Below are 12196 nucleotides of genomic sequence, written 5' to 3'. Positions count from 1 at the left end.
ATGATATCTCTTGGTAGTTTTGATTTGCATTTCTCTAATGATTAGTGATGTTGAGCATTCTTTCGTGTGTTTGTTGGCAATTTGTATATCTTCTTTGGAGAAATGTGTATTTAGGTCTTCTGCCCATTTTTGGATTGGGTTGTTTGTTTTTTTGTTATTGAGCTGTATGAGCTCCTTATAAATTTTGGAGATTAATCCTTTGTCAGTTGCTTCATTTGCAAATATTTTCTCCCATTCTGAGGGTTGTCTTTTTGTCTTGTTTATGGTTTCCTTTGCTGTGCAAAAGCTTCGAAGTTTCATTAGGTCCCATTTGTTTATTTTTATTTCCATTTCTCTAGGAGGTGGGTCAAAAAGGATCTTCCTGTGATTTATGTCATAGTGTTCTGCCTATGTTTTCCTCTAAAAGTTTGATAGTTTCTGGCCTTACATTTAGGTCTTTAATCCATTTTTAGCTTATTTTTGTCTATGGTGTTATGGAGTGTTCTAATCTCATACTTTTACATGTACCTGTCCAGTTTTCCCAGCACCACTTATTGAAGAGGCTGTCCTTTCTCCACTGTACATTCCTGCCTCCTTTATCAAAGATAAGGTGACCATATGTGCATGTGTTTATCTCAGGGCTTTCTATCGTGTTCCATTGATCTATATTTCCGTTTTTGTGCCACTACCATACTGCCTTGATTACTGTAGCTTTGTAGTATAGTCTGAAGTCAGGGAGCCTGATTCCTCCAGCTCCATTTTTTGTTCTCAAGATTGCTTTGGCTATTCGGAGTCTTTTGCGTTTCCATACAAATTGTGAATTTTTTTTTTTTTTTTTTGCGGTATGTGGGCCTCTCACCGCTGTGGCCTCTCCCGTCGCGGAGCTCAGGCTCCGGACACGCAGGCTCAGCAGCCATGGCTCACATGCCCAGCTGGTCCGCGGCACATGGGATCCTCCCAGACCCGGGCACAAACCCACGCCCCCTGCATCAGCAGGTGGACTCCCAACCACTGCGCCACCAGGGAAGCCCCAAATTGTGAAATTTTTTGTTCTAGTTCTGTGAAAAATGCCAGTGGTAGTTTGATAGGGATTGCATTGAATCTGTAGATTGCTTTGGGTAGTAGAGTCATCTTCACAATGTTGATTCTTCCAATCCAAGAATATGGTATATCTCTCCATCTATTTGTATCAGCTTTAATTTCTTTCATCAGTGTCTTATAGTCTTCTGCATACAGGTCTTTGTCTCCTTAGGTAGGTTTATTCCTAGGTCTTTTATTCTTTTTGTTGCAATAGTAAATGGGAGTGTTTCCTTGACTTTACTTCCAGATTTTTCATCATTAGTGTATAGGAATGCAAGAGATTTCTGTGTGTTAATTTTGTATCCTGCTACTTTACCAAATTTATTGATTAGCTCTAGCAGTTTTCTGGTAGCATCTTTAGGATTCTCTATGTATAGTATCATGTCATCTACAAACAGTGACAGCTTTACTTCTTTTCCGATTTGGATTCCTTTTATTTCCTTTTCTTCTCTGATTGCTGTGGCTAAAACTTCCAAAACTATGTTGAATAAGAGTGTTGAGCGTGGGCAACCTTGTCTCGTTCCTGATCTTAGTGGAAATGCTTTCAGTTTTTCATCATTGAGCTGTGGGTGTCATATATGGCCTTCATTATGTTGAGGAAAGTTCCCTATATGCCTACTTTCTGCAGGGTTTTTATCATAAATGGGTGTTGAATTTTGTCAAGAGCTTTCTCTGCATCTATTGAGATGATCATATGGTTTTTCTCCTTCTCTCTCAATTTGTTAATATGGTGTATCACGTTGATTGATTTGCGTATATTGAAGAATCCTTGCATTCCTAGAATAAACCCCACTTGATCATGGTGTATGATCCTTTTAATGTGCTGTTGGATTCTGTTTGCTAGTATTTTGTTGAGGATTTTTGCATCTATGTTCATCAGTGATATTTGCCTGTAGTTTTCTTTCTTTGTGACATCCTTGTCTGTTTTTTTTTTTTTTTTTTTTTGTCTGGTTTTGGTATCAGGGCGATGGTGGCCTCGTAGTATGAGTTTGGGAGTGTTCCTCCCTCTGCTATATTTTGGAAGAGTTTGAGAAGTATAGGTGTTAGCTCTTCTCTAAATGTTTGATAGAATTCGCCTGTGAAGCCATCTGGTCCTGGGCTTTTGTTTGTTGGAAGATTTTTAATCACAGTTTCAATTTCAGTGCTTGTGATTGGTCTGTTCATATTTTCTATTTCTTCCCGATTCAGTCTTGGCAGGTTGTGCATTTCTAAGAATTTGTCCATTTCTTCCAGGTTGTCCATTTTATTGGCATAGACTTGCTTGTAGTAATCTCTCATGATCTTTTGTATTTCCGCAGTGTCAGTTGTTACTTCTCCTTTTTCATTTCTAATTCTATTGATTTGAGTCTTCTTCCTTTTTGTCTTGATGAGTCTGGCTAATGGTTTATCAATTTTGTTTACCTTCTCAAAGAACCAGCTTTTAGTTTTATTGATCTTTGCTATCGTTTCCTTCATTTCTTTTTCATTTATTTCTGATCTGATCTTTATGATTTCTTTCCTTCTGCTAATTTTGGGGTTTTTTTGTTCTTCTTTCTCTAATTACTTTAGGTGCAAGGTTAGGTTGTATATTCGAGATGTTTCCTCTTTCTTAAGGTAGGATTGTATTGCTATAAACTTCCCTCTTAGAACTGCTTTTGCTGCATCCCATAGGTTTTGGGTTGTTGTGTCTCCGTTGTCATTTGTTTCTAGGTATTTTTTGATTTCCTCTTTGATTTCTTCAGTGATCACTTTGTTATTAAGTAATGTATTGTTTAGCCTCCATGTGTTTGTATTTTTTACAGATCTTTTCCTGTAATTGATATCTAGTCTCATAGCGTTGTGGTCGGAAAAGACACTTGATACAATTTCAATTTTCTTAAATTTACCGAGGCTTGATTTGTGACCCAAGATATGATCTATCCTGGAGAATGTTCCATGAGCACTTGAGAAAAATGTGTATTCTGTTGTTTTTGGATGGAATGTCCTATAAATATCAATGAAGTCCATCTTGTTTAATGTATCATTTAAAGCTTGTGTTTCCTTATTTATTTTCTGTTTGGATGATCTGTCCATTGGTGAAAGTGGGGTGTTAAAGTCCCCTACTATGAATGTGTTTCTGTCGATCTCCCCTTTTATGGCTGTTAGTAGTTGCCTTATGTACTGAGGTACTCCTATGTTGGGTGCATAAATGTTTACAATTGTTATATCTTCTTCTTGGATCGATCCCTTGATCATTATGTAGTGTTCTTCTTTGTCTCTTCTAATAGTCTTTATTTTATTTTACTTTATTTATTTATTTATTTATTGCAGTATATGGGCCTCTTACTGTTGTGGCCCCTCCTGCCACGGAGCACAGGCTCCGGACGCGCAGGCTTAGCGGCCATGGCTCACGGGCCCAGCCGCTCCGCAGCATGTGGGATCCTCCCGGACCGGGGCATGAACCCACGTCCCCTGCATTGGCAGGCGGACTCCCAACCACTGCATCACCAGGGAAGCCCAATAGTCTTTATTTTAAAGTTTATTTTGTCTGATATGAGAATTTACTCCAGCTTTCTTTTGGTTTCCATTTGCATGGAATATCTTTTTCCATCCCCTTACTTTCAGTCTGTATGTGTCTCTAGGTCTGAAGTGGGTCTCTTTTAGACAGCATATATATGGGTCTTGTTTTTGTATCCATTCAACCAATCTGTGTCTTTTGGTGGGAGCGCTTAATCCATTTACATTTAAGGTAATTATCGATATGTATGTTCCTATTCCCATTTTCTTAATTGTTTTGGGTTTGTTATTGTAGGTCTTTTCCTTCTCTTGTGTTTCTTGCCTAGAGAAGTTCTTTTAGCATTTGTTGTAAAGCTGGTTTGGTGGTGCTGAACTCTCTCAGCTTTTGCTTGTTTGTAAAGGTTTTAATTTCTCCATCTAATCTGAATGAGATCCTTGCTAGGTAATCTTGGTTGTAGGTTTTTCTCCTTCATCACTTTAAATATGTCCTGCCACTCCCTTCTGGCTTGCAGAGTTTCTGCTGAAAGATCAGCTGTTAACCTTATGGGGATTCCCTTGTGTGTTATTTGTTGTTTTTCCCTTGCTGCTTTTAATATGTTTTCTTTGTATTTAATTTTTGACAGTTTGATTAATATGTGTCTTGGCGTGTTTCTCCTTGGATTTATCCTGTATGGGACTCTCTGTGCTTCCTGGACTTGATTAACTATTTCCTTTCCCATATTAGGGAAGTTTTCAACTATAACCTTTTCAAATATTTTCTCAGTCCCTTTCTTTTTCTCCTCTTCTTCTGGAACCCCTATAATTCGGATGTTGGTGCGTTTAATGTTGTCCCAGAGGTCTCTGAGACTGTCCTCAGTTCTTTTCATTCTTTTTTCTTTATTCTGCTCTGCAGTAGTTATTGCCACTATTTTATCTTCCAGGTCACTTATCTGTTCTTCTGTCTCAGTTATTCTGTATTGATCCCTTCTAGAGTATGTTTTTTAGAGTATTTTTAATTTCAATTATTGTGTTGTTCATCGTTGCTTGTTTCATCTTTAGTTCTTCTAGGTCCTTTTTAAATGTTTCTTGCAGTTTCTTTATTCTATTTCCAAGAGTTTGGATCATCTTTACTATCATTATTCTGAATTCTTTTTCAGGTAGACTGCCTATTTCCTCTTCATTTGTTAGGTCTGGTGGGTTTTTTTTTTTTTTTTGGTGGTACGTGGGCCTCTCACTGTTGTGGCCTCTCCTGTTGCGGAGCACAGGCTCCGGACGCGCAGGCTCAGCAGCCATGGCTCACGGGCCAAGCCGCTCCGTGGCATGTGGGATCTTCCCAGACGGGGGCACAAACCCATGTTCTGTGCATCGGCAGGTGGACTCTAAACCACTGCGCCACCAGGGAAGCCCTGGTGGGTTTTTATCTTGCTCCTTCATCTGCTGTGTGTTTTTCTGGCTTCTCATTTTGCTTATCTTACTATGTTTGGGGTCTCCTTTTTGCAGGCTGCAGGTTTGTAGTTCCCGTTGTTTTTGGTGTCTGTCCCCAGTGGGTAAAGTTGGTTCAGTGGGTTGTGTAGGCTTCTGGTGGAGCGGACTAGTGCCTGTGTTCTGGTGGATGAGGCTGGATCTTGTCTTTCTGGTGGGTAGGTCCACGTCTGGTGGTGTGTTTTGGGGTGTCTGTGGACTTATTATGATTTTAAGCAGCCTCTCTGCTAATGGGTGGGGTCGTGTTCCTGTCTTGCTAGTTGTTTGGCATAGGGTGTCCAGCACTGTAGCTTGCTGGTCGTTGAGTGAAGCTGGGTGCTGGTGTTGAGATGGAGATCTCTGGGAGATTTTCGCTGTTTGATATTATGTGGAGCTGGGAGGTCTCTTGTGGACCAGTGTCCTGAAGTTGGCTCTCCCACCTCAAAGGCACAGCACTGACTCCTGGCTGCAGCACCAAGAGCCTTTCATCCACACGGCCACCAAACGCCTGTAGTGCAGAGAATTTGGAAGCATCTAAATCATTGCCACTTACTATTCGAGCCTGCTCTCCGTCCTGGAGCTGCCATGGCCTCTGCAGGTCGCCACTGTGACCACACGGCTGCTCACGGGTCCCTCCTCTCCCCCGACACCTCCCCCACCTCTGGGAGCCCGTGCTCACTGCTGCTCCCTCCTCCAACCAGGTAAACTTTTATTAGGGGTTTGGAATCTAGAGACTAAATCTGCCACTTACTGCCTGGTACTTTTGGATGAGTCCCTTATGCCTTCTGAGTCCAATTCCCTTTTCTTAATATTTAAGTAATAACCCCCTGGTCGGGCTACTTCCATAGGATTATTGGTGAATGTCAAGGAGATACTATATTTGAAAATATTTTGAAATGTGAAAAAAAGTTTCATAGATAAAGATTGTTCAGCTTATTGCCATGTCTTTTTTGGGTAGAATAATAATTCTAACTCATATCACTTAGATCAAAAATAAAATACAGGGCTTCCCTGGTGGCGCAGTGGTTGGGAGTCCGCCTGCCGATGCAGTGGATACAGGTTCGTGCCCCGGTCCGGGAAGATCCCACATGCCGTGGAGCGGCTGGGCCCGTGAGCCATGGCTGCTGAGCCTGTGCATCCAGAGCCCATGCTCCGCAACGGGAGAGGCCACAACAGTGAGAGGCCCGTGTACCACAAAAAAATAAAATAAAATAAAATAAAATAAAATACACCCATTCTGAGGACAGGCACCTGTCTCTGAAAATGATTATATCAGTTCTACCGAAATGTCAAGAACCTTTTAAAATTAATATATAAGGCACTGGAGAAAAGGCCATGCCAAGGCAGCACCTGGCACAACTTCCCAATAGTTACCTTCATGTAACTACGAGTGTAGATGCGTAGGTTATTTTGTCTTTAGACACTTGTGGCAATACTTTCAGTCAGACCAAGCAGGATTATCTCTGCCTCTTGCCGGCCCTTTCTAAGTTGACAGGTAGAAAATTGATCATCAGAAAAGAGCACACAAAACTCTAATACTAAAAAACAAAACAAACAAACAAAAAAACCTCTAATACTATAGATTGCAACTAGATGATAAGATTTCCTGGGCATTAAAATGATTCCCGTTTTTCATGGCAGTTCATAATGATCTTCTTTCCTTGGGGCTCCCTAGAGGGGAGAATCAACCAGGTATGCTCTTAGGTTCAGGAGGGTGGCTTCCTTTATCTTGAATTTCACAGGACACTGTGGAATGTACGACTTTTAGGTCCCTCAAAGACCCCCTTCACTGGGCACATCTGGCCAAGTGGGTAGCACATTTGCCTCACAAAAACTGATCCTTTATTCTTGGCTTTTTTTTTTCTTTCATTCACTAAACACTAACTAAACACCTGTTATGCACTGTGTTAGCTACCTAGCTAGTATGGATGTAAGATTAACGAGACTCAGTCTGCGTTTGAGCAATTCACAGTCTAGTGAAGGAGACAATTATATAGGCAACGGTGACTATACAACATGTTAGAGATGCCCAGGAAGTGCAATGAGATATCCTGGCAGCTTAGAACAGGGGAGCCTCACTGTCTCTAGACGTCAGGGAAAGCTCCCAAGAGGAGCTAAAGTGCCAGTTGGGTCTTAAGGATGATTCAGTGGCTGTCAATACAGAGCAAGAGAATTGGGGGCAGAGGAATAGCATATGTAAAGACCTAGAGGCTGGGAAGAGTTCCTGTTATGAAATTTGTATAACTGGGGGTCATGATGCTCTGCAGAGCCCCAGTTATAGGGGCATGTAGGACCAGCTCTGTGCCAGGGAGGCCTGAGTCTCCCTCAGAACCAATTCCTGTCATCCCAGGGAGTTAACCAAAGGTGTAACATATGTACATTACACGTTGGGTTGGAGCCCAGAGAGCCCTTCCAAGTTTCCCCCACTTCTTCCTTCTCTGCTCCTCTGCCTTCTGCCCGACCTCCCACTCCACCTCCCAAGGTTCTGGTTCCAACCAGCTGCTACCATGGTTGGCCAAGCCCAGGACACTCTGTGCCCCTTTGGTCTGAGGTCACTGCATCTTGGGGAAATAACAGTGGATCTTTGTATTCCTCAGAACGAGGCACCTACCAGACAGCTTCACCTCTCTCTTGTTAATACCCATTACCCTGAAAGCCTTAATTGTGATGCATGATTATGTTAAAAGACTTTCTTCCCATAAGGGAAGAGGACAGGAAGGAACAAAGCAGGTGAACAGTACCAAGAGCCACGCGTGTTCACTTTGCCTTCTGAGGAGAAGAAAAATCTCAGAGAGCAGCCATGTCTGTGTTTGCATCGCTCTCTGCTTTCTCCCCAATCTGCTGTTTTCATGGTTAGAAAAATAAGTCCTGCCCTTTGAGAGGGTGAAACGAGTTCAAGAGCTTCTTATCCAGCTCTCCCTTGATGACAACCTAATGGTTTTCATTAGATTTGTTTTCCAGGTTATATAAACCAACAGCTTTGAACGCTGACTTGGGGTAAGCAGAATAAACCAAAGAAAAAGCCAGTTAGAATGTACTGGTGAGGCATTTAGTCTTAGAAAAGAAAATGTGCAGTTGTTCTTTGTAATGGAGATTTGCTGATCTGATTCGAAAATCCCGGAAGCTAGCACTGCATTTTGAAATGGTGCATTGCTTGACATGAGGTTTAAGTTAATTTTGGAGCCAGTTCTTCACCTACCACCCCAGGTTCTTCCTGAAATGTCCTTGAAGGCTTCTTAAGAGCAGAAAGATGCTTTCACATTTTCTCCCCGAAAACCATTACATTTTCTTTCAGTGTAACACTTTATACAGTGATCAAATTATATGGTGACCATAACTGAAAAATATCTGTATACAAAATTCTTCCTACTCTGGCAGTGTTTATGGAAGGGACTGTTATGAAATAGCATGTAAAACATGGACCAGCTTAAAATGATTTTGCTTTTAAAAATAGGCCCTTCGCTATGGAGAACAGTATGGAGGTTCCTTAAAAAACTAAAAATAGAATTACCATACGACCCAGCAATACCACTACTGGGCATATACCCTGAGAAAACCATAATTCAAAAAGAGTCATGTACCAAAATGTTCATTGCAGCTCTATTTACAATAGCCAGGACATGGAAGCAACCTAAGTGTCCATCGACAGATGGATGGATAAAGAAGGTGTGGCACATATATACAATGGAATATTACTCAGCCATAAAAAGAAACGAAATTGAATTATTTGTAGTGAGGTGGATGGACCTACAGTCTGTCATACAGAGTGAAGTAAGTCAGAGGTGGATGGACCTAGAGTCTGTCATACAGAGTGAAGTAAGTCAGAAAGAGAAAAACAAATACCGTATGCTAACACATGTATATGGAATCTAAGAAAAAAAAAAAGGTCATGAAGAACCTAGGGGTAAGACGGGAATAAAGACATAGACCTACTAGAGAATGGACTTGAGGGTATGGGGAGTGGGAAGGGTAAGCTGTGACAAAGTGAGAGAGTGGCATGGACATATATACACTACCAAACGTAAAATAGATAGCTAGTAGGAAGCAGCCACATAGCACAGGGAGATCAGCTTGGTGCTTTGTGACCACGTAGAGGGGTGGGATAGGGAGGGTGGGAGGGAGGGAGATGCAAGAGGGAGGAGATATGGGGACATATATATATGTATAACTGATTCACTTTGTTATAAAGCAGAAACTAACACACCATTGTAAAGCAGTTATACTCCAATAAAGCTGTTAAAAAAGAAAAATAAAAGGTTGGCAACCTCCCCTCAAAAAACCCCAAAAAACAAAAAATCAAAAAAAAAAAAAATAAAAACAGGCTGTTGATTAATGAAACCTGAATGTATTTTGCAGAGACATCACTGCGCATGTGCAACACGGAAACCTGTGTCTCCAGGATGACCCCGGAACCAAGGATCTTCAGTCTACGGAATTCAAAGAATAGAAATGTTGCCACCAGAGCTCTTTACAAAGCAAGAACTCCTTCAGTGAGGAAAATCCAGCTTCCAGCAGCAAGAGTAGCTTGATTACCATACATGGACTGATTCAAGATGAGCCAGTCAGCTTCCAGGTTTGAAATTCTCCTAATTCCTTAAATTTCGCCCTGAACGTTGGATCTGGGAGACAGATTTGAGCTCTGCAGGTCGACCTCGCAATAAAGCTTTCTTTTCTCAAAAGCCGATGCCAGAGTATTGGCTTCTGTATGCCTTGGGCAGTGAGCTTTCGTTTGGTAACACTAATCTCTGGCACCCAGTAGGTTTCTAATTCCACCACTATGCCTGGCACATAGCAAGTGTTCAATAAATATTTGTTAAATAAATCTTATATAAAATCCCTGCTCAAAAACTTCCAATGGCTTCCTATAAACTTTCAACTTCTGCCTGACTTACATTTTAAGAATCATTCTGTGTAGTTTGGAGCTGAGAGTTTCGAAGAATATCTTTGTGTCTGTGACCCAAACTATGACCCAAGTTTCTTTATTCCCTCTAAATACTTAGAGTATCTACTAAGAGTAGGAAGGCTTCCCCACCTCATGTCCTCTTTAGCTTTTCCTTGAACCATTATTATGGTTTCTTATCTGGTCTCCTTGCCTCCTGACTCCCCCTCATTTTAATCATTCATAATCGCTCTCTCCTGACTTCAGGACTAGCCACATAGTTTGAAGGTCCCAGTGCAAGATGAAAAACGCAGGGCCCCTTATTCAAAATTACTTAAACTCTCAACACCTTGGCAGCAGGACATCACACCAAGCACAGGGCCCTTCTGTGCTCGGGGTCCCCGGTGACGGCAGAGTCTGCATATTCACGAAGCTGATCCTGCCTGAGTTCAACCCTTTTAAGGCACGGTTTCAGTCATGGTAAGTCCTTTTCAAAAACTTTCAGAGGTTCCATGTTGTCTAGAGTTGTAATTATAGGGACTTTTATCAATTTTGATCCCAACCAACCTTCCCAGCTTTATCTCCTAGAATTCCTCTTTATACACCCTATACTTCTTCCAAATGGAACTACTTAATCTTGCCCAGAAGGTATCCTTTCCTACCTCTGTGCCTTATTTGTACTGCTCCCATTACTTAGAAAGGCGAGCCTCGTTTCCCATCATCACAAATCCTATGTGAAATCTTTCCTGATCCTTTCATTAAAAAAAAATTTTTTTATTGAAGTATAGTTGATTTGCAATATTGTGTTAAGCTTCAGGTGGGATCCTTTCATCTTTTTTTTTTTTTTTTTTTGCGGTACGCGGGCCTCTCACTGTTGGGGCCTCTCCCGTTGCGGAGCACAGGCTCCAGACGCACAGGCTCAGAGGCCATGGCTCGCGGGCCCAGTCGCTCTGCGGCATGTGGGATCTTCCCAGACCGGGGCACGAACCCGTGTCCCCTGCATCGGGAGGCGGACTCTCAACCACTGCGCCACCTGGGAAGCCCCCTTTCATTTTTAAGAACTCTTTTCTCCCTCTGAATTTCTAATACCATTTTAGCAGAGTCCTCTTTTGTCCTTTCACTCTTTAATGAGCTCCAAGACTGTCTCTACGCTGTGGAAGGTACAAAGATGAACGCTATTTATTCTACTGATACTACTGTTAGGCTCTTTTATGCTCTCGAGGGCGGGCTTTGCCTAGGCTCACCTGTGTCTGGCCTTTTGTAGAGAAGGTGCTCATATACTTGTTGAATAAACCAGTGGTTACCAGTTGACTTTCAAGAAAAAGGCATACGTTCATTTGTCAGGCAAATATTTATTGAGTACCTACTCTATGTTAGACTTTCTTCTAAGAGCAGGTAATACAGGTATGAAAAAGGCAGACTGGTGCCTGCTTGCATGGAGATTATATTTTTATGGGTGGGAGGCAGGGAACAAACAAACCAGAAAAATAATAGCTGTTGCTAAGTGCGTTGGATGTCATTGTGAAAGGGTTGTGATGCATAGCATTTTCATTATCTTTCAGTCCTAAATATTCGCTAACATCCATCAGGGATGATTCTTTGACTCACAGGTAATTTAGAAGAGTGTTTCTAAGCTTCCAAACAGAAAACTTTAACAATTACCTCTTAAGTTTTTTCATTTTTCTGTGGCCAGATCATATACTTTGTATGACACTGACGCTTTGAAATATGACTTGCTTTATGGACTAGGAGATGGTTGGTTTTCACCACTGTTCCATGTGTGCTTGAAGTACATACTGTTTTCAGATACACTGTTCTGTGTGTCCAACAGATCAAGCTTATAAATACTCTCATCCAAACCTTCCATATCCATCTGATTTTGTCTGCCTGGTTTATCAATTCCTAACAAAGATGTTAAAAATCTCCCACTTTGGTTTGTGAATTGATTTCTCCTTGTAGTTGTATCAGTTTCTGCTAGACAGATTTGAAGCTATGTTCCTGGTGCACGACTGTTCTACCTTCCAGGTGATTTGAACCCCTTTTCGCTTCCTGGTGATAGTCCTCCTTAGCAGTGCCTTTTATCTTAAAGTCGACTTCATCTTATAATACAGCCAACACCAGCTTCCTTTTGGTTACCATCTGTTTCTTAACTGGAGTTTAGTCAAAAGAATTTTATTAACAGTTTTTTGGAAATATAATCCACATACCATAAAGTTCATCTGAGTTTTGTCGACGTGCATTGGTTCTGGCTGCCTGTGGGCTTGGACTTAACTCTGCCTCTGTGTATCCTCCATTCACCCGGCTTAGTTTTAGGTTTTACTTTCTCTCCCACCTCCTCCTAGA

At 41.5% G+C, this 12196-nt stretch overlaps 1 protein-coding gene across 1 annotated transcript in view; it reads left to right on the top strand.

The window, feature by feature from the left end:
* PALM2AKAP2 (PALM2 and AKAP2 fusion) overlaps positions 1–12196 on the top strand; it is a 638407-nt gene that overhangs the window by 103227 nt on the left and 522984 nt on the right. Inside the window, exon 4 of the mRNA XM_060300637.2 lies at positions 9331–9547. Coding sequence (XP_060156620.1) covers positions 9528–9547 — 20 coding nt within the window. The 5' untranslated portion in view covers positions 9331–9527. The remainder of the gene's footprint in view (positions 1–9330; positions 9548–12196) is intronic.

The sequence above is a fragment of the Globicephala melas genome, chromosome 6 (genome assembly GCF_963455315.2).
Source record: "Globicephala melas chromosome 6, mGloMel1.2, whole genome shotgun sequence".
Lineage (NCBI taxonomy): Eukaryota > Metazoa > Chordata > Mammalia > Artiodactyla > Delphinidae > Globicephala > Globicephala melas.
The sequence above is the reverse complement of the archived record's forward strand: the minus strand, read 5'-3'. Positions and strand labels throughout refer to the sequence as shown.